The sequence below is a fragment of the Pararge aegeria genome, chromosome 4 (assembly GCF_905163445.1).
Source record: "Pararge aegeria chromosome 4, ilParAegt1.1, whole genome shotgun sequence".
NCBI lineage: Eukaryota > Metazoa > Arthropoda > Insecta > Lepidoptera > Nymphalidae > Pararge > Pararge aegeria.
Window position 1 is genome coordinate 15,653,318 of NC_053183.1, and position 24,058 is coordinate 15,677,375.

At 34.3% G+C, this 24,058-nt stretch overlaps 1 protein-coding gene across 1 annotated transcript; it reads right to left on the minus strand.

Annotated features, from left to right (window-relative positions):
- Positions 1–326: 326 nt before the first annotated feature.
- LOC120637773 (protein takeout) lies at positions 327–23,943 on the minus strand. Its single transcript, XM_039909785.1, has 6 exons — positions 22,172–23,943; positions 8,237–8,355; positions 7,264–7,385; positions 2,511–2,644; positions 1,145–1,294; positions 327–555 (listed from the first exon to the last, which is right to left on the minus strand). The coding sequence occupies exons 1-6, from the start codon at positions 22,233–22,235 to the stop codon at positions 404–406; spliced, it is 741 nt and encodes a 246-aa protein (XP_039765719.1). The 5' UTR covers positions 22,236–23,943; the 3' UTR covers positions 327–403.
- Between the last annotated feature and the right edge of the window lie 115 nt (positions 23,944–24,058).

The following is a 24,058-nucleotide window of genomic DNA, read 5'->3' on the forward strand; positions in this document are numbered from 1 at the left end:
CGTATTTTAAGAAATGTTTATTTTCTTTCACTCTTATTTCTAAATCCCTGCACATATCGGTGTGAATAGGGAACGAAGATTGAAAAACATTACTTTATGGAAAGTCATTTTTAATAAATAATTTAATTGTATGTTAATTTAAATTGTACAGTGAATTAACATCAGTTGAGATTTCCTATATCCTATATATAGGGATAGTTTTTAATCGTAACATAATTGTAAATGTAACAATCTAAGACGCTCCATGAAATAAAAAAAAAACTTTTTATAAACGATCTTCTAGAACGACTAAAAAATAATTGAAAATGTTTTACCCATCTCTCCAAGTTATTAATTAAAAGCTTAAAAAATATTGCGTTGTAAACGTTTATCTACAATTTAAAATAATTGTCAAATGTCTCATTTAATCCACAATCCAATCGTCGTAAGGAATCTTTTCTAGGATTCTGTCAAGGAATCTGGACATCTTGTCTGCGAGGTCTCTCTTGAGCTGAGGTTTCATCTCCTTGAGGAGCTCTTGCGCGTTTGTGTTGATGAACAAGTTAAGTGCTGCTTCTGTAAATAAAACATATATTAGGTAAAAAGGTTCCGAAGTAGAGACATATTTTTATATTTTAACTGATGTTAAAACTCTTCTAACTCTATGTTACCGACGCTTGCTCTCGTATTTGGGGCACCGATAGTCTAGGAAATATTATAGTCAGAGGCAAACGACCTAGAGGCCTGACACCATCGACTAAGCCTGACCAGTTGAAATAGTCCAACTCGTGTCGATTCTATACGATTCCGTTGGAGGCTATTTATGGAGAAGATTTACTTATTCGAAGCTGAGATTTCAACAGGACCACGACCTTCAGTGATGAAGGAACGACCATAGAGATAGATCGATGTTAATATATTTCCCTATTTCAAATGTATTTCAAATATTAAATTTAGCGAATAAAACAGTAGTGGGTTGACAATGTCTCCTCTCAGAATGACAAGGATTTAGGCCGTAGTGTGGATTGATATAATTCACAAGCCCATGAGCTCTCTGGCATGCAGATATTCTTACGAAGTTTTCCTTCACCGTTAGCTTGTAATACTTGAATTAATAATTATATGATACGAATAAACAAGTAAATGAAGTGTTATTTTAACGTACGTAGCACGGAGTTGCTGTTCTCTAGGTTCTCGACGCCCATCTTGATGTCTTTGACGGAGAAGTCTAGCTTGAGCTGCTTGAGCTGCAGGAATGTCTGGCCGTCGCGCTCGTACGGCTCTCCACGGAAGTACACCTTCGCCTTTACGTTCTCTGTAGGATTTCACTTAGGGTATTCAAAAAAATATTACACTGGCTACTGCCTACTACTTCGTGTTTATAGTGGTTTTAATAAAAGCCTGACAGAACCGTTTTTTTGGCGGAGGGCAGGAGTGCTAGGATGGTTAGGTACTAAGAGATAATTATGTCTACCATTGTCTCTTCCTAGACCTATCAAAGAGATAAGATGACGAAATGGTGAGACATAATTATCTCAGCCATACAGGATGGGAGATGATATCTCTATAATCTATATGTAAAATTTTGTTAATACCTATCCGTTTTGCTGTTATGTCGTACATAGGTAATTAAGTTCATTTATTAACATCCGACCGTAACAATGTCCACTAGCTTTCCGGGGATAAATTAAATTGAACATTTTCCGTTTTTAGGAAGCATGGCCTCTCAGCATCAAAATCCACATTAAATCAACAGAAGCATATTTATTTTTCTATACAAACTTATATAAAACATCCTAAGTGATTACTTAAAACAACCCTATTACAGATAAAATACCGAAACGCGCATAGTACCTACGCTATGCGACACGTATCTAATGAAGTGACAGGAGTCACATGATATTAATTTTGCATGTGATGTGTGTGACTATGGCAGCGATTTACTCAAAAACTGTTAGTAAATAGCGTACCTCTAAATCAAGTGAAGTAATATTTCGGTTTTATTTATACGTTGTATAGAAACGAATAACTTTATGCCATGCCTAGAAGACACGATTGATCACAAAATGATTAGCCATGACACTTCTGCGCTACTGTGCCTTAACTTAATACCCAATTTAACACCTTTTCCTGTCAACAGGAAGGGGTGTTAATTGCAATTACTAGATTGGTTCTATCTGGGACGCTTCGGCTGTGGCTAGTTACCATAATACCGACAAAGACGTGCCGCTGAGCGCTAAAAAGTTCCGTCGCGATGTCGTGTCGAAACCGATTAGGGTGAAATTTATTTTATTATTTATTTGTTTTTCAACTTACGACTAGTATTACAGGAATTTTCCTAATGCACTAGCGTAGACACTGATGCACCTATCAACATACATTTAACTGCCATACTCACCAGTAACAGGTTAGCCCGCTACAAAACCTACTACCAGGTGAGATTGTAGACAAGGGCTAACGTGTAGTTTGATAAAAAAAATATCTTTATATTTAAAAAAATATTTTTATTTTTTTCATTTAGTTTTTCTCACCATATTCGCCCCAGTAGTCCCCTCCACCAGAAGCGCGAACCAACAGAAGAATACCAGAAGAACGGTAGCGTGCCGTGGCACTGATGTGAGGGATAGACAGCGTCAGTTGAAACTGATGCGTGTCAAGGTCTGATCTGAAAAAGTAAATAAAATAATTTTAGGTTTTATTTAGGTTTGTTTCTAACGTAGCTATATCGTATGTTACGCGATTACACCGCCAATTATAATAATTTTTTGAAGCCTATCCGAGCATATAACAAAAAAGTTATGTGGTCGGTGGGTAGGCTTCAGAGGCGGTATCATATAAATACAAAATTGATTTAGCCTCAGATAGAAGCCCTACGTAAGTAGTTTTTTTTTTAAAGCGCTCATCTTCAGATAATTGTAGATAAGCGCTTTAAAAAAAAAACAAAAATCTATTGATAAAGTTTTATTATTAATGACGAATAAAGATTAGGTACAATGAAGTGGGTTTTATATTTTTTATCAAAATCCTATAATAGTCGTAAAAATTTAATAGGCCCGTTTTGACATTTATGCAAGACCATAGAATGTAACTTGGAACGAAACTGAAAGAAACAATATAATTAAAATCAATTACATACAGTGTTTTAAAAAATACGTACATTTTTTTGGGACGTTAAATAATATGAAAGAATATATCGCGAGAATTCTTTTTGCGCTTACTTTATAGTAGCATGCAATTTATAATTGTTGCGAAACGTTTCAAAAACAGTTAGGTTCTCAGTATTTTTTTTATTTTTATACTAGAGTTGTAACCATTTTTTTTACTGAATATCGAAATTAAATATAGCACACAACAAATAAAATTTTGAATTAACGACACTGGGTTCTAAATAATGAGTTTGAGTTGATGTATCTGACCAAGCGCCACATGACTGAAGCGTCCCCGCGCGCACTGCGCAGCTTTTCGTTCCCCATCTTGTAAAGTTGACTGTGCGCTAGTTTAAGTTTGATATATATTGTTTACTATTATTTATATTCAACATAGTGATTTGACTCGATTTTTGTGTTTGTTGTTATATAGTACGAACTCTGTTTCAACATGTTGAAAAGTGGACGTATAATCAACAGCCAGTCACGCGAATTGGTTGTGAAGTTAAAGGAATACTCTGAACGAACGAACACTTTACAATACATAATCATATCAATCAAGTACTCATACAAACTTGAATTGATTTATCGTGTCAGATGATGATGAGTCGGATGATGATGAGTCGGATGGTTCCATAACTAGTTACGTCGCGATGAAAAATGTCAAAACGGGCCTATTACTTTTTTACGACTATAGTGTTTCATAGAAAGGTAACAATAAAAACTAGTCCATATCAGTTCACATTGTATTTGTTGAACGTTAATGCAAATGACGATATATTGTTATTTCAATTTCAAGAGGACAATCTGGCTGTGCTGAAATTTTGTGAAATTGGGATAATGTCAAAGGGTTGAACATTTTATTTAATTTCTTTTTTAGCTTGAATAATTTTGACTTTAATAAATTGAAATCAATACTTGGATCCCTAAAGTTTTCGAACATTTATAACTAGGAACTCTAGAGTATATTAATAGAGATTTTATGTATTTAAGAACTATAACTGTTATTCGCAGATTTTTAAATCAGAAATTATTTTCAACAAGCAAATTTAGTAACAAGATTCCAAAAGGTAAATATTTGTTTTATGTTTTAGAAAAGGTCGCATAATTATTTAACTTCATGGCTATTTATACCTAATCTTTTCATAGTAAGAAACAGTATTCTCATACTGTTCCAGCCAAATTCGCTCCTGGCTGGTAATTATTCTTAGAGTTTGGAATTTCCAATCTTGTAGTCTCGATAAACGTGGATAAGCAGGTACCTAGTATCAACCTTCCTGCGTACTGTATAACTATCACATCCGTATTATGCGCATGATTCCCGGACTTTACACAAGACTTTTGCATGGAAATGCCCCAACAAGACATGAAAAAGACCTTTTAATTACACTACAAGTTAGCCTTCGACTGCAATCTCACCTGGTGGAAAGTGATGATGCAGTCTAAGATGGTAGCGGGCTAACCTGTTAGGGAGTATGGCAGTTATATTTAACCCAAACCCCTAATCGGTTTCTACGCGAAATCATATCGGAACGCTAGATCTCTTAGCGCCACATCTTTTTCGGTAGGGTGGTAACTAGCCCCGGCCGAATACCCTCTAGAATAGATCAGAGGAAATTCGAAAATATACCCCAAATGTCCTCTGCCGGTAATAGAACCCGGGGCCTCAAACTGAAAACTACAGCGCTCACCACTGCGTCAGGGAGGTCGACAAAAACCTACTGAGGACTAGCTAATATTAAAAAATTATGTCTAACTGGAGATACCTATCTTGTTACAAATTAGAGTTACTAAGAAGCAGCTTACAATAATAAGGAAATTCACAGAGAGTTCTAGTTTGTATCAGCTTTGAATAAAATTAAAATTAAATTCCTGCTGTAGTCAATTCCAATTAAATTAATTTATTCGTAATATACCTACTTCGATGAATGCCTAAAAAGTTCCACTGATTACGTCAAATCTCTACGTAGGTCTATATTTTATTATTCGTCTTAGTTTTGTAAAAAAAAAAACGAAGTAGGTATTTACTAGAGACAGCTATAAAGTTTCCTGCATTGATTGCCATAAATGATAAAAAAGATTGCCATTAAATGTAAACAGGAATTGAGTTATTACTATCGTAACAAGGCCAAGGACTTAACTCCATAACGCCACAGGCATCAGATGTGGTTGCTGACCACAAACATAAAGGATTATTAAAAGTACCTTATGTAAAGATATTTATCATGAACAGGAATCGATGATGCATTTACGGTCAATAGTCCCGTCACCTGTGCGGAGTCACGTATGTGGACGTGACAAGAATTAATTAAGAATGTATTTATTTCTTTGTCTAATTTCTTGTCTAAGCCACACACATGGTTGATGTTAGTAACTATGCAGCTGTTGGTATTTACTTCAGGTAAATAATATATATCAAATAGGGAACTAGTAAGTACCAATAGAATGATAAGTACCGGTAGGATTATTTTCATCTAAAGTCCAAACAATTTCCAGTACGTTCTCCCTGAACTGCACTCAAATAATCCATTTCGACATTTTCCTAAGTATACATTTCGTTAGAGGAAGTGAACATAAAATATAACGTAAAACGTAACGTAAACGGAACTTATTTTCATCTTCAATTAATAAAATAGGTAGATGTTTAATATTTTACTGGCAACCGAAGTACTTCTGATTTTTTATACGTTTATCGGTAGGTACGAGTATACTTGACTGGCCTGAGACTACTAAAATGAACCTGAACATTTAATAAATAGAATTATGTCTGAATCTTCTTATTTTGTAATATTTGTATCTAGTCTAATCTAGTCTAGTTTCTTTATTTTGCATACTTGTCGCATATAGTCTAATATTTAATGTTTGACACTAAAATCAATGATATTGCTGGCTCAGCATTGTTTGAGACTAAACGCTTTACTATCGCTTGTAATTCGTTTTTATTGACTTTGATATTTAGGTTCCCCCAAGAGCAAATTTTCTAAAAGGTAGTGATTACTCTTCCCTCACTGCTTTATACATTCCCCGTGCATGAGCACGTACAACGGACGGTTCAGGCCAACCCAGTATGGAGAAAGGCCCAGGAAAAGAAAGAAGATGCGCAACTATGTTTATTACGGTATTTCCGGACATATAAATATTTATTATACCATGAGTGACCGTGAACAATTGATTGCATACAAATTATATAAATGAATGAATACACTTTTATTGTACACCACATAAACATACAGAAAAATTGAAAATCGTGTGATCTTCAGTATTCTGGAGTAATACTAGCCGTTCTTACTGAACACACTGAAAATCTATTTCCAAGATGAGGGTCGAGTGTCGAAGAGTGTCGAAGGCTTACATACTAGTTCACAAGTTCAGACTATGACATGAGTTTCAAAGCTTCGATGGTCTAGAGCCGGTAAAACCTTGAACTTGATGTTTAACTACCTACTAAAGCAAAGCAATAGTAATTAGCAAAAAAGAGCCAAACACGTTTACGAAATTAAAAACAACCTATCACCTAAATTTTTTTCGCAATCTTAGTCAGTATCATTAACATAAAATTATGAGTCATCGTTTATCGGTAAACGTATTAAATAGACAGGTTTCCCCCCTAAGATTTTAGTCAATAATAGTCTTAAAAACCTACTAAATTAAAAAAAAAAACCTTTTTTGTCTATCCTTCTTCCTCGCAGCAGCTAAATCTAGTAATGAAGTGACGTTTTTTTACGAAGAATAGTTTAAGGGTCGAAGTGTTATATAACCATTTTCTCCAAATGAACTAAGATCTGCGTGCAGATAATATAACGTAGCATGAAGTTAGTCTACAATGAGAATGTGTGTCCAGAGAGGTTACCAATACTGGGCTAGATTCAACCGTATAAAAACTTGCTTCTATAATTCGTTATCTTAAATTTCAACAAGTATTTTGTTGTTATTCATAGTTTTTGGTTTGAATGCCCTAACGTCATTTGAATGCCGTAAAAATATTCTTTCGTGATTAACGCCAAAGAAGAATCTTACGTACGCACCTACAAAAAGAAGGTGTACACCAGGTTATAGTTATTCGTTCTTTAACGCTGCAACTCGTACACGTGGTCAATCCTTTTGCTATAAAATATTAGAAAAAAGTGTTTTTTTTTACCTGACGTTAGTGATGGTCACCTCATCCACCCCGCTTGCATTGATATCTTTGAATGTCGCCCTGTAGCCATCGGGACCACCGCCCAGTGCGATGGACAACTCGTCAATCAGTATGGATTCCGTCTGTAAAAAATAATCACTAAAATGTAATGTATTGTTTCAAATTAGATTCCGTTTTAATCGGAATATGAGTTAACATACAACAAATGTTCTTCATTATTTCTACTGATTGAGACTACTGTTACGTCTTTTGTAGAGAATTCCAAATACCATTGTCGCTGCTAACCGTTATGTTTCCTTGCTAGCCTCGTACACGAGAAGAAGAGGTGTATGTTACCACACCTCGGACAGTAACTTACTAACACAGAAATGCCCGTTTTTTCTAACGGTAAATAAGTAATCGAAGGAGATTTCTAGGCATACATAAACCGTTCACCAATAGTTATGACCTAAGAGTTGGTGAAACGTCTGTTTTCTATAGGCATCGCCTAAACAATTAGGCATTCGATTAAGGCGACGCCTAAGTTTGATGAAAACGGGAATAACAGTAGGTACTCGTACTCGTACTCGTGCTCAATTTAAATTCAGGTTATATCGTTAGAGAATTTTTGAACGAAAGAATCAGTGAATGCTTATACTTTTATTGTGTATCAAAAAAAAGGACAAAACAAAAACAAAAACATGCGCAAAATACACACAACTTGACAGTCTTATCGCTACACAGCCATCTGTCCCACGCAACCAATGGAGTAGACACAGCTTTATGACAGTATTTATGTCTTTGGGAAAATATGAGACTACACCATGCATAGTAAGTGAATGTAAAAATAATGTGTTCATAAATACACCTATTCAGTCTCAATGTCTCATAGGTACTGCCTGTGCCTTTATAAGCTGTGGCCCGAGGATGATGATGATAACATCGCGGTGAAAGTCTGATGATAGGACGTAGGTGATGACGATGAAAAAATTACCTTTTCAATGCCTAGTTCAGGAGATCCTTCTTTCAAATGCTCGATGAGGTTGTTAAAGCTTTTCAGCAAGCACGCGTCAACATTAGGATCCTGCTTTGAACAATGACCTCCGAATACATCTGCAAAGATACGAAATAACTTTAGGTTTCACTTCTTAATAAGTTATCGAAATATCTGCAAAGGACTTCCTATGAACTTATCTAAACTAAATTAATTAATAAATGAGCTTTCATAATCTTTTAGTATTAAATTATGGCTTTAGCAAATTTCTTCCAAAAAACTATTTATACAAGCTATAATTTAGCGTTAAATGTTATACCAGTAGAGTTGTTCATGCTCGCCAAATATTTTGAGAATCTGCATGCCTTGGACCGTTTGCCTGGCTGATAAAATTGCCATTAAGCTATACGCTTTATGTATCCTACTTCTTTTTCTTTTCAGCTTTTCAATTTGTATATAGATTGTGGTAATAAACCAGTCGGTTTACATAGTTTTATAAACGAGTACCGGGTTTTAACTTAACGTAAATTTCGTTAGCCTATAAGACCGGTATACTTTCAATAAATCTTGCTCTTCAATAGATTATAGAAAAGGCGAATAAGATCGCTAACGGTATAATCGGTACGTTTAGCTCAATGCATGATTAATGTGACATTAAAGAAGTGATTAGAAAATAACACTTACGTGTATGAATGGCAGTGAAAGTCAAGACATACATACACTTTTATATCATATCTATTATTTTCATTTTACACTACTATAACTAATGTAGCGGTTACTTTTTACTTCGACTGCGTAACCAAAACTTCACGCTCTTAAAAGGTAGCATAGCATTTCTATTGAAAAGTAAAAGCAGAAAAAAGGTAGCATCATATGTTACTGTCAATGGATAAATAAATACTTTCGCATTTATACCATTACTAGCTTTTGCCCGCATCCTTTGTCCGCGTTAATTTTTAACAAATTCCGTGTGAACCGTATGTTTTTCTGGGATGAAAAATAGCCTATGTTACTCCATCCTTTCAACTAACTCTATACTACAATCAACTTGATTGGTTGCTGCTATTTTCTTTAAAGTTTGCAGTTTATTTTATATACAAAACATATCGTATGATACTAAAATCGATGTGTCTGCGTTATCAGTATTTTGGAAGTAACAACAGAGATAGTAGGCCAGAAAATAACAAAGGCTACTTCTCGTCAGCCCACTACTACTATTGTTTCGGAAGGCAGATTCCCCGTGAAGAAGCCGCCAAGTAGATTCAGAAGGTTTTTTTGAGCAGCGATTCAAATAATAGCTATTACAAAATGGATTCGCACAGCTTTCTTCGCTCATCGCACTTAATATGCACGCTATTGTCGTCGACGTCGTCATAACGGTAACTCACTTCGTTACAACGTCGAATGGCGATAAATATAAAATATACAGATTACTCGTACATATAGTACCACGGGATTTAGAATTTCAGACATTATTGTATGCAGTGCACTGTGTCCTAAAACCATTTTTCCGATTTTCTTATTTTATAGTTAACTTTAGAACATTAGAGGTAAAATAATTACTGTCAACTGCTAAATGGTATGAAGTGGAGTGGTTTTTGATGCTTCAACATTAGTCGTGTACACTGTTTCTATATGTTTTTAATCATTGATTTTATTTATCTGTGGTATAATGCGAGTTGAATATTATAATAATTATATACATACATCAGAAACTTTACAAGGTTATTAAAAGTTAAAAAGAAGTCTTAAGAAGAAGTCTTGAGTGAGAGAATCAACTTTGAGAACACTATGATGAGCTCTCAGCCATGCAGGCTGCCTGATGCTTTCTCAATTGTTGTTAACAAATAGTTAATATTATAAGTATAGAAATAAGTATACAACCGAGCACAATATTATTACTATTTTTTCTACAAATAGTAATAATATTGTAAAGTCCCTACAAACATGACACAAACACTGTTTCTAAATCTAAGTTACATAAATATAATTTATAGGTATTTAGTTGATATCCTTTTTATTCGCCAACAATAATTAAATGTTCAAATTATTAAATATCCCGTAGATATATTTACGCTTGTGGAGAAATTATCTATGATTTCACACGCATACACTTTTTGGGCACAGACATATAAACATACACACTTTGTCTGCGTGTGTAAGTGCGTGTGTTGGTATTTGTTTGCTTGAATGTAGTAGAAACTTAATGGTTAGGTATATGAAAATATTTAATCTGATGGCACATAATAGTCAAACCGAGAGCTGTTCGCGATGAATTTTTCATGCTGAATTCGAAATTCGTATCACATTAATACGTACAAGAAAATCGGTTGCCTGCAGCTCGGTTTGTTAGTTAGAGAAGATGCTCTGAGTTTAAATAGTGTAATATCGTTGGCCACATGGAGTTATTTGAAACTTTCTCGAACATAAGCTATTGGGGAATGACAAATAAAATCCGATTGAGCCACAAGAATTATTAATTGAAATAACGTCAAAATGTTCTTACTCTGAGCGTCAATAAGACGCAGCTGTAAAAAAAAAATACACACGTGCATTTATTTACGAAATATCTCTATATTGTGTATTAAATAATTTTAATCGATATCTGATTTATCCCATATATAAATGATTAAAATAATAAAATATATATTTTATATTGTGCTTAAGGATTTCCACTTACTATGTTTACATATAATAACTACGCCATCTTCCTTTTTTAAAATATGACAGCATTAAAACGCACATTTTCCATGTTCTCTTAGTAACTTAGATAATAACAATAAGTAAGGCAATAACTTTAAGTCTGTATATAGTTCTCATCAATGCATTTTGTAACCTAATTTATTCGTACATGCCAGAAAAGGTTCAATATATCCGTAAGTTATTTTATTTCCCATTGATTTATTACCTACTTTATATGCTTTGCACATTTGTATTCTAAACTTCCAGCACAAGCATTTAAAGCGACTTTTTATATTATTATGGATTAAACAATACAATTTATGTTTTAACACTCTACTTTATATGCCAACGATATTTCTGGCCGAAATTATTCATTAGTTAATATTTATTACCTTGGAAGTTGCGAATATCAATCTCTTAAAGTGAGGTGAGCTTGAAAGCGAATGAAAGAATTTAAACTTTGAATAATCGGTGTAGTTCTACACAGAGACAAAAATACATGTTATCTTTTATCATATTCCTGACTAAAAGGTTTTCCGCTTTACACGATTCTGTAAAGTTTTCCCGATAATAGAAAATTGCTAAGTTTCCTCTTATGAAAATATCTTAATTATTCATTAAAATATTTAGATAAAATAAAAAGAGACAGACAGACAGACATTTCTGAGCATTTCGGTTATTTCAATTCTTTTATCTACAAATTTGTTTAAATTGACTGCTAGAATGCATGACCTGTAATTAAACCTCAATTACAGGTCATTCCACAAAACCCTGTAGCATTATGTACACCAGTCTGAACTACCGGTAGACCTTATTCGCCGTGATAAGATCCGTTCAGAACAGTATCTGATGAACTGGTTCTTATAAAAACGTGCAGGTCAATGGCCGTTTGATACAGGGACCTTGTCCGCGAAACTCGATATGATAGCAATACCGTTGTGAAGTAATTAAGTGGGCATGTTGAGGGCTTTTTCAATAAGTAGACAGAAATAGGGACATGCTTTTTCGTTGACGAGTTGAAGTATTCGATTTCAATAAACACACAAACACCCAATAGTGTCAAGTATTTAAAGCAGTTTACTAAGAGGATACAAACACCGTAGGCTAAAAAAGAAAATTTAAGGTGAGAAATGTTAGTTAGGCTATTGCTAAATAATGTTTAAAGCTCAACACTAAAACAAATATAAAGAAACATATCATAACCAAATATTTGCTTCGAGTCTTTCGGCTTTCTTTAAACAATATTTTAAACCTACATATGCTTCTCAGTTCTTTATCCGAAAAGTCACTAACAGTTAGGTTAGGTCATAAAACTTATCGTTATCAACCTATAAAGGCCTAACAGGAGGCCCTTAACAGGAGGGTTTCCCTATCCCTACGCTAGGCAGACGGGTCGTTGATCGCAGTAGATGTTAGTAGTAATACAGAGGAAGCTGCTGCCCGTTATATTCCCTCTCCATTTCATTCCCTGAATCACCTCGTAAGACACCCGCGAGAAAAGAAGGGGTGGTAACAACTGTGTTCTGATCTGCCACACGGCATTATGTGCTTAACTTTGGCGCTTTACTACGCGATAGAAGATTTTTCATAGATTTGTTGTATATTATTATTATTTGATTTAAATACTGGATAAGAATTTAATTAAAAGAACATTGTAAAGACATATAATCGATGGCGATTGTAGCACTATTATATTATTGTGGTGGGTACAACTGTAAAAACTATGTAACTCAATCTGCAAATAAAGAAATTGAAATTGAAATTGAGGCACTCAAGGTAATGGGTACATTAGAACAACGATCTCAGAATTGAAAGGAAATTTATAAAAACAAAAGACTAAGAACATGCAACCATGTCAAGTTTTTGTTGAAAAAATAATTAAAGGATATAAATTCTATGTTGGGTACAAAACATAAAGATTTATTGATTTCATTTAGCGTCTCTGAAGTTCTAACGGTCACCTTGACCTTATTATTCAATTGAGTTTTTTTAGATGCTTAATTTTTTCTAGTTTTTAAAATTGTGGGAATTTCCAATTCGGCTGTAAACAAAATATATCTAAATTTAACGAAATTCCACTTAATTGATGTCGAATTTGTCGTCCTTTCCTGTACAGATATTTTGAATAGCAATTTACTTCTTAAATTGTTTTTTTAGATGATTAAGTTTACCTACTAGTGTAGGTACTCAGATCGTTTTTAAAGTTGTGGTAATATCGAATTCGGATGTAAACATATATCTATATCTCTAAATTCAATAAAGACGTCTCAACTGCCATCGAATGGATTGGAATAGAAGTATAAAGAAGCATTTTATGTTTGAATTCTCGAGATTAAATCCGTGAGATATTGGGTATTCCTGTCCAGAAATTCTCAGCTACAGTCCGGAGTAAGAAAATTGCAAGCAAAAGAAGAAGAAGAAGAAGTCAATTTATATTCAAGAGCACGTTATTTTTATTTTTTTTATTCTTCTATAAGTTAGCCCTTGACTGCAATCTCACCTGGTTGATGATGCAGTCTTAGATGGTAGCGGGCTAACCTGTTAGGGAGAATAGTAGTCATTCCCATAGTCGGTTTCTACGCGATATCGCACCGGAACACTAAATCGCAGCACGTCTTTGTCGGTAGGGTGGTAACTAGCCACGGCCAAAGCCTCCCACCAGACCAATTGTTAAGATTGTGTTGACGTTAAGACGTAGGTTCCGGGTATTATCACATGTTAGCGATAAATATTAGAGATAAAAAGCGGAACCGAAGACTTAAATACAGGAATAATTTTAAAAGGTTTTTAGCTCGAAACTTTCCTCTCTTCTAAGTGATCTCTCGTAAGATCTGTGCTCAGCCAACCTATTAATGGTGATAGGTGCTTTAATTTCGACGGTGTTTCGTTCGGAAGTTAAATCCCAATTAATAGACCTGTCAGTTTATTAAGTCAATATGTCATTTCTATTTTGTGCCTGTGTTTCTAGGCGGTAGTAAAGTACAGTTTCTTTCTTATGATTTTGAAATTGAGTACAACCGAAAACATCGATATCATATTAACAATAATGATAACTATTCAATGTTGTTAAATTGCTGAAATGTTAAGGTGACGGAATATTTATTTCACGGAAAAGACTTTTGAGTTTCGTTGTTCATTTATTAAGAAATAAGTACATAACTGCGTATTTTTTTAAGGTTTCCAATCTCATAATGGAAAAACGGAACCTTTATCCGTCCGTACTTTAAGGACTATTTTAAATTATACAGCATAGATAGAGATGCTTATAAATCGTTGCATACAAAAAATTTGAACAAAAAAATAATAACCAAAATAAATATACGTGGTGCACAAATTTTTAAACTAAACAAGACTAAATTAACTGTCCTTAGTGCTGTCCTTTGAAAAATGGTTCCCTTAGAAAGGGATACCACTATTTTTAAGACACGTCAATTCAGTTATAGTTTGGGAATGTAGGCACAACAGAATTGGCATCAATACAAAAGTTTATTTTAAATACGAACACCTCACTATGCGAGTCTGATTCTTGTTTATTTTTGTAAGGCCAATCTTATATGGATATGCAAAAACTACTGCTCTTTTGCAGTAAAGCCAAACCAACACCATTCACTTCGCCAATGATGTGACATTGGCGAAGTGAATGGTGTTGGTTAAAATAAACAACCAAAAAGCGAATTGCAATTAAATTCTTATCAAAATCGATGGGTTATCCATATATCTATTTAAATTTTAATCGATATAATTGTTGGTATAGTATTATAATGCGGAAGTGTTTCTGTCTGTTTGTTTTTCATAGCTATGTTCGGCTCAAATACCCCACCGATGTTGGCAGAGAAATAGCAGTAGGAGTAGTAGCAGGAACGTAGCATAAAATGGTTAAATCCTCCTCCATCCTTCAATCGATATCAAAATGTTAGTAGGCAGTGCTTCTGTGCATGTATGAAGTGCACGCCATTATCTAACCTATGTAGAGCTTAACTGAAAAAGTGATGTTGATACAATTTTGCATAAATAAAACTAGCATCCTGGATTTTATGAAATAGTAATAAACTCGCGGACAAAGGGGCAACAGGAAGTCGTAAATAATCAGATATGACGACACGGGTCATCGACTTTTGTGGTCAAAATTTGTCCTTTGCCCGCACTTCTTAGGTACCTCGGAGATATAAGTGACGCCTGGGGCTCGAGTCTCTTATTGTAATTTTGTTTAAGTGGTCAATAAATGACAAAAAGTAGATACTAATGAAAAAATATCCATAAAGAAACCTTTGTTATAAATTTTGATTGTATGTTTTTCCTAAGAGTTAATTACTCCGAGACCTGCGTGGCGCAATGGTGATCGCTGTGGTTTTATAAGTGGGAGGTTCGGGGTTCGGTCTCCGACAGGGGCAATCTGCGAATCAATAGCTACCATCTACAACGCGGCTAGTTACCTGCCTACCGACAAAGATGTTCCGATAAGCGAATGAGAGTTTCGTTACGATGTCCCTTAAAAAACGATTAGGGTATCCTGCCATAATCGAATTCAAAAATCCTATGATGGAAATTTTAATTTATGGTCAACTTTTCAAACTTGTCGTGTAATCTGTATGCTACTTTTCATCGTTATGTTTATTTTCAAACTGATATGAAAATAACAAAAACATACACACGAAAATCTCTTTTTATTGAATTTTTTTTCAAATATACTTTACACTAAAAAGTAATTAAAATATTGTTTAGATCATAAGACTAGTTAGAAAAAATACAGTGTAGTAGTGCTGGTCTTTTCCAACTTCATTTTCCTTGTAGATGTGCATTCTCTATCCGAACCAGTGGTAGAGTCACTACAAACAGACATACTTAGCGTTTCAAATAATGAAATTAATTTTTGATTTTTTATATCACTACAAACTGTCTGAAATCTGAACATTTTGGATTATATTTTTTATCAACGTCGGGTGTAAGACTGTATTTATCATTATTTACCACAAGGTGAGTAGTAGCATATAATTACCACGTATAAGCTCGATTCTTATCTTGAGAGAGATAAAATTGCGCCCAGCAATTGACTAAGCAAGGAATTATGATTTTGAGGCCGGATATATACTTTCATATCTTTTCCATTGGCACTTGGTTTTTAATCATAGTATTTTTAATGCCTATTAAAAATACTGTTAAAATAAAGTGAAAAAATTGGATTCGAAAAAAAAAAAGCTTTTATGCATGTTTAATACACGCCACAGTTCTTTCCTAGTATTATGAAACAATTCACCGAGGCATCTACAGCCTATTTATTCCTATTCATCTGTAATATGCGCAAATAGTTACCTGTATTACACAAGTTGCGTATCACGAGAGCAGTCAAACGTAACTAATTTTGCACCGTGTGACCCCTTTACTGTCGTTCAATAATACATACGTATGCAATGGACCACAGAAGACCCTGACAGATGGTCTTTTTCTACTATAGCTGAGTCTCTTGCCGGCTTCTTCTCGGTAAAATTTACCTTGCGAACCGGTGGTAGAGCACGACAGTTATTTATTGAAAAGCGTAAGGTGCCAGCTTTCGTTCGTCAAAACAAAACCCTTAAACGGCCTACTGCAGTAGCTTATTAAAAGTTGTCATTTGTGAAAATTGCATTTATTTATAGTAAAATTCTGAAATGTGCGAATGTCATGAATAGTATCGATGCGTTGCTGCTTAGTGTTTTTAAGTCAGCGTTCCATAGCATGAACACCAAGGACAGGACATCAATGTAAATAAGGAACATAATAGGTCCTAAACCCCTGAGAGACTCCTTTTTATCAATGCTCCCAGACTGGCTATTTTCTTTAATTCTCATCTCCTATTTACATATTATTATTAATCAAAACCTGGTTAAATCTGGGGATACACCTTTATTTCTAGAGTAGATCTTATTTTTTTGTATATGACAAAATGACAAATGGGAATATTTAAGTAAATATAAGAAGTAGTTATCGTTATTTTCATGATTTATGTTTTACACCACTTCCTATTGATACAAAATAAATATTAGCGTAATACAAAACAAATCACTAACAAGGATGTCAATATCACTTATGGAGGTAAATAAATGTTAATGCCTGTAATTAGTGCTCGTTTGTTCAGTAACTGACTCCTTGGACTAGTAATAGCCTCGTTGGTCTAGTAACTGACTCGTTGGTCTAGTAACTGTCACGTTGGTCTAGTAACTGACTCTTTGGTCTAGTTTCTGCCTCATTGGTCTAGTAACTGTCTCATTGGTCTAGTAACTGACTCGTTGGTCTAGTAATTGTCTCGTCGATCTGCTAGCTGACTCGTTGATCTAGTAACTGCCTCGTTGGTCTAGGAACTGACTCGTTGTGAATTTTACCATTAAACTATACTTGTATAATTCAAAAGAAATCGAATCTTAATGCACATGAAATGTAAGGGAAGAAAAGGTGATTTATTTTTTGGTTGTAGTGTACCCGAAGGAATGTCAACTTCACTGCCGCTATAAAAAATTTAATAATAAAAGAACTGCCTTTTTCTTGTTTCCAAAATTCCATTTCCCAATGTTCCATTTCTTAAAAGCAAATGTTTTTTTGGAATTTGTAGCGCGATCGTAGGATTTTTGCTTTACAGGCCTAAGAGATAATCGGATAAAATATCCTTAAGTATGATGACGTTTTTCACCTTTTTGCTATATTTTTTCGAAATTATATAAAGAAAAGATATACATAGGTAGGAAGAGGTATACAAAGGTATCCATCACGGATTCTAGTAAAAAAACGGTTTAAGCCGTAGTTCTTGCTGGTAAGACTTCACACGCCTTTAATAACATTATAGAGAACTCTGAGGCGTGCAGGTTTCGTCACGATGTAATCTTTCATGGTTAAAGAAAGTAAGGTGTGCGTGCCAGGGTTCGAACTTGGCCCGTCCGAAAGGCTGAAGTCTTATCCACTAGTCTATTACTCTTCTTTTTATAGTTGATCGAGCTTCACTCTGCGTCTTTCTTTCTTTTTAATTAAAGCAATTAAATATCACATGCTTTAACGGTGAAGGAAAGGAGATCAAGAAAGGAGAGAAGGAGATCTGCATGCCTGAGAATTCTCTATAATGTTCTCAAGGGTGTGTGAAGTCTACCAATCAGCACTTGGCCAGCGTGATGGACTACAGCCTAAGTGCTTCTCATTTTGAGAGGGGACCCATGCCCTGTAGTGATGGGTTATGATGATTTAGTAAGTAAAAAGCAAATATTTCGTCGAAAACAAAACCAATCCGAAACAAGTCTTTGCCTAACAGAAAAAAAACTATTTAATACTAACTGTTGCCCACGACTTCGTCTGCGTTTGTTTTTGTTTTTTGAGACACATGGACATTAAATGTAGGTGTAGTTGTACTAAAATTTTTAAGTTGTGTATTCTTATGAAAAAAAAAAACTTTTCGCATGAACAATATCTGAATAGAACTGTCTGACCAGTCTCAGCTCCTCCTATCACTAACAAAAAATAGTAATCGTTATAGGACGAATCGAAATCGCATTGTTAGTTGGTTTATATGCTAAAGGTTAACGAAGAACATTTCCAACATTTTTTATATAGTCATTGTGTAAAATCGTCAAACTTTTTCATCACCTCTCCCAAAGGAACTGAGCTTAATTTCGTGATTAAAGTATCCTATATTACTTCTTTTACCTCAAAGAATATGTTTCCAAAGTTTCGTGATGATCGATTCAGTAGTTTTTGCGTGAAAGCGTAACAAACAAACTTACATTCACATTTATTATATTAGTAGGGATAACTAATATACAGGAATTATTACCTAAAAGTTTTGGTCAAGAAAGTTCTATGAATTAAAACTTTTCCTATGTATACATGGGTACATCTATAAGAATGACGGAATCTTCCGCTTTAGATAACCATTTTTGCTATTGTTTCTTTTAATGACTATTACTACCTACTGTTATCTTGATCGGATAAATGTCATTGTTTTGATTCTAGCAACTTAGTTTGTAACTTTCAGGTGGGCTCACTCGCGTAATCTTCTGTCTGTTTCAGTATATTTTCCTGAGTTTGACTTGACAGAAAAGATAAATTTTGTTATGTATTATAGAGTTGGATAATTCATAAATATAAATATACTACGATAATACGCACATCGCCACCTAGCCCCAAAGTAAGCGTAGCTTGTTTTATGGGTACTAAGATAGCTGATGAATATTTTTATGAATGTAATACACATAAGTAGTATAGAATCTGCATGTCCTTTCAATCCTGTATTCTACTCTTTTTCATCCTTGGACACCACTCTACCTAAAACAACGCTTTCATTTCCTTTGCCCGTGTCCGTCTCAAGGATCTCAGCGTTCTGCTAGGGAGAATATTCTCCGAATGATGAAATGTAAGTCTCAAAGTTACTCGTAATCCTTCACAATAAAAGCTGCAACGCTGTGGAATGCACTCCCTGACGATATTCGTCGCTCTAAATCCCTAGCTATTTTCAAAAGCCGTGTTAGACATCACTATTTGTCATTATAATTTTGTTGTTCGTATATCTGTACTTATGTATCTATAGTAAATATAAATAAATATTTGTTATTGTATATATATATATATTTATTTATATCTTATTTTATTTATCTCTTTTAATAATTTATTATATTAGTTATTAGTAGTATGTACTTAAGTGTGTAAATTTATGTATTGTTTATTTTAATTGCGATTTCCCGTCTCTCATGTTTTGTTGTGTACTATCGGTAAGGTTACCTGGCAGAGATCACTTTTAGTGATAAGGTCGCCTTTTGCTTTTAATTTTTTGTTTAACTATATTTGTGATTTCTCCTTTATTACGCAATAAAGATGTTTAAATAAAATAAATAAGTACCTACATATAAGTAATAAACAGATAAACGCCCATCACTGAAAAACATTCCATTTTACAGTTGTGGGAGTCGAACCCACGGCCCTGGACTCAGAAAGCCGGGTCGCTGCCCCCTGTGCCAATCGGCTATCAAAGTTACGAAAGTATCTCAAAAATAACAACTTCCCTGGACTCTCTCCCAAAAAGATCAACAAATTGAAACATTATAAATATTTAAACAAAAAGTGCCTCTTAATAATTAGAGAAATCACGCTGTACTTATGATTTACTGACTCATGCAAGTGAGTTGAGACATAAAAATACGGCATTAAGGAAACTGTCATATAGGTTCAGAAGAAAGTGCTAAAATTTGCAGTGCTCGTGAGAGTGTAGTATAAGACTTTCACATTTCTTAAAAAATACAATGGTTTATATAATTTTATTGTAATGTGTGCAAAGATATTTATCTGTCTAATAAGTCACGTTCATCAAAAGTTGTAAAAAAATCAGTGAACTTTTATCACCCGATTATTATAAAGTAACCGAAATTCTTTACATAAAATAATACTAAAAAAACTTTTTTAAGTCGTTGCACAAAAGTTGTAAGATTTTATTTATATATTTTATTTATACTAATCATTTAGAGGTTGTTGACACTGCTGGGCATATGTTTCTCTCATAGGAGAAACATTTTTGGAGCATAGACCCTCGACGCTTTTGCTATGCGAGTTGGTGGGCTTTGACGACTATTAATAATGTAGTGTAATGCACTACATTATTACCTAGTTGTAATGTATGTGTAATGCATATTACATGAACTTGATTTTATATTCATTAACCATCTTTCTCTTACCAGAGGTCTGTGGGACATTTTCATAAAGTTTGGTGGTAGAATTGTGCAAATTCTTGACCATAAATTATAGGCACGAAGACCAAGCGCAAAAAGTTACAAATTAAAGGGCTCATATGAACCCATTCGATGTTCGGTTGCTTTGTGCCACGAAAAAGCTTACGATTAAGACGACTGAACATATTTCAAACAGTCAGGCATGCTCCAACGTATAACCTGAGTTCAGCCGTTAATATGATTTAAACTCTATATCGTGGCCGCTAACTATGACTCGGTCTCATAAGAAGTTTCAGGGTCTCTCAATGGGCAATGGAGATAACTATGCTTGGAGTATCTTTACTTGATCAACTTAGGAAGAAACAGAGTTACCGACGAAGCACAGAGTCGCGAAGTCAAAGTGGCAGAGAACGGGGCACATAGCTCGGAGAACGAATGGACTTTGGACCCCAAAGTCCATTCGTTCACCGAGCTATCTCTCCGAGCAAGGTGCTGGAATGGGGACCTCGCACCATTAAACGCAGCATTGGTAGACCTCCACGACGTGGCCGATGACATCAAACGAGTCGCAGCGGCACAAGACCGCAGTATTTGGACCTCCCCAATAAATACTTATGCCCAGCAGTGGACGTCAATTGGTTGACATGAAGATGATAAATTTAAACTCTATACCCTATAATATAATTGGCACTACCTCTACCTCTTCCCGCAACTAACAGATATACTGGAGACAGTGGCGTGCACTGGGATTCTTACCAGGGTATGCATAAGGCAGGAAAATGGCAAAAATACTTCCTCCTATACGAGTTATAATAAATTTTAGGGTAAGCAGTGCTTTTGCGCATGTATGAAGTTCACGCCACTGAATAGAGAACGGGCAACCGCTACTCCTACCATCTAATAGGTTTGCGATTACCAACCCGTCGGTCCAGCGTGATTATGGGTAAAATCACCTTTCGGGAGAAGCCTTTGCTCCATCCGTATAGGCTACTGATGAATTAAATTTACGGTTATTAGCTCTTCTATAGAGTTCAATAATCCTGGCCGGGAATATAAAATGAACGCAAGTTTAAATTCTTTAAGAACGTTCAATTAGTAATACTGATCTGGGATATGCGAAACGAGGGACGTCCTGAGAGTTTGGCACAATAAGGCCATTGTGGCCGTATTAACCACAGTAACAGCACGACCATTGAAGATGCATGAATAACGTTCTCAATATACCTATACCTATAGCTAATAAATGAAATCAATCTAAATTTTGTATAGAACAAAATACTTTTATAATTAATTATTAATAGGTATATAAATCTTATATCGTGTACGCGTAAAGGTTTAGAGTTAGAGAGGGTTTGAATAGGTCGAAATATAACGTTTTTGATTACTTTTTGCAAATCTATTTCTTCGTCACATAATTTTCCTTGTATATGTTAGTATTTTACACTAATTTTATATTTGGATTAATAGTGATTTAATTAAAACCTTGATTTAAGAATGCATGAGTTTTACATCAAATATATTCTTTACATTAAATCATAGCGCACTTGTAAATCTACTTTCTTTTAAAGAGACCACTTACTTGTATTTGAGGAAGTCGGCGCCACCGCGATTACAAAAACTAGAAATAAAACGCGAAATTCCATTTCAACAATTTTTGTAACTGAACTGTCTAATAACTAACGTTTTAAATTTTTAATATTTAATTGCCACCGAAAAGTAAAAAAGTTTTTTTAATAATATTCCGCGCAGGCGTGCGCTTCGTACAGCCCGTGGTAGCTATGTGTTCACAGGTTCGCTGTCTGAGCAAGATGAGTCCTACACTTTCCATTATAGGCTTGCCTGCAAACCCTGTTTGATTGTTTTTGTTTAGATGATCTTTATGTTCAAGAACGCTTTTAGATAGAAATAAAACCGGGCATGCTTCTTGCAGACTCATAGTTTTTTCCAGTAAAGTTTTTAAGAAGTAGGTAATACTGATCGGAGTTTAGTTGGTTTAAAAATAACTAAAATAGTATAGTTCGAAATAACATTTCTGGTGATAAATTATTGTTTTGAATAGCTAAACTACTTTTTATATTATTGGTTGATTTATGTGCGAGTTCTAAAAGTATAAATATTTAATTCTTATATTAGAGTGTTAGTGAATTGAAAATCTATAATTATCTCTATCAACGATGAATAAAAAAAAAAAAAAATATTTTTAAGTCTCAAAAACAAGAACGAAGAATGATCAAGCTTCGTAGCAAAATAACAAGCACGAATCCCAAGACAAAAACCGTTAGTTACCGGTTTACCGTAAGCGATTTACCGGCGCTATCGCCGACGACGGACGACAATATTATATTATTCGTGGGAAGAATAACTTAGTAGAACTTTTGCACCTAACATCTCATAATAATTAAATTTCTTCTAATCGCTAACCGTGAAGTACCCCGCGAAGCCTGACGTAATATTATTATGCAATACTAAAAAAAACTTTGAAAAAAATGTAGGCTAGTTTAATTAAGAGTAAAGAATAAATAGCATAAATTCTATAAGAAATTAAGATTTCAGTTCGTGTTCAGATACATACTTGCATAAAATTTTTTACCCATACGCAAATGTCACCATATTCAAGTTATTTCAGCAACGTCTTTAAATGACAAATATACAATATGTATACCTACAAGCATTTTAGTGATAAGTAGGTACCTACCTATGTTTAAAAAAAACAAATAAAGTAAGACATATACCAATACCTTACGTTACGAATTAAGGTTGTATGTTTTTACAACGTACTTTACACTATAAGGTATTATTAAGGTTACATAGTCATAGATTCTTAAACAGTTTTGAAACTATATTCAAACTACATATATGTTTCGATTCGGAGATATTAATAGAGGTTAAATTCGAAAAAAAATATAGAAAACCATTTTACGTGGGAATTAAAGCGTCTATTATTGAATTAAACATAAGACATGGCCATATTTTTATCACGTGGCCACAAATTAATGAAAATCAAATTTCAATAATTTCTAATAGGTAAGTATTTTGCACCTATCAATGCTCTTTTTTTGCTACACAGAATTAAGAACATACTGAACCCTTATTCAGCCATTATGTCCAAAAACAGTGAAAACGCCCCGCGCACGTCGCACTTCGCACCCGCGGATTGATGTATTCTAATTGGTCCTCTTTTATTGTAAACCTTCAGAAAATTAAAGGTAAAATAATTACTGTGCACTGCTCAATGATATGAAGTGAGTAACCGACTGTTCAAGAAACACTTCTAGAGGGGTTGTTGATGCTTCAATATTAGTCGTGCACGTAATTTCTATATACTGTATATTCACTGTATGTTCTTAATTCTGAGTGGTTTATACTCAGAATTAAGAACATACAGTATTTTATTACAATATTTTATTTCTCTGGCACTGAAGATTGAATCCCAAAAAATCATAAAGATCATTTTTTTCCTTGCGGT

Bases quoted from the DNA above. Each gene is read 5' to 3' on its own strand.
- LOC120637773 (XM_039909785.1), bottom strand. From the start codon at position 22,235: ATGGAATTTCGCGTTTTATTTCTAGTTTTTGTAATCGCGGTGGCGCCG. The intron at 1,295-2,510 runs GTGAGAAAAACT...GAAATCCTACAG, and splicing joins GGACTACTGGGGCGAATATG to AGAACGTAAAGGCGAAGGTG. The intron at 556-1,144 runs GTACGTTAAAAT...TTTTATTTACAG, and splicing joins GAACAGCAACTCCGTGCTAC to AAGCAGCACTTAACTTGTTC.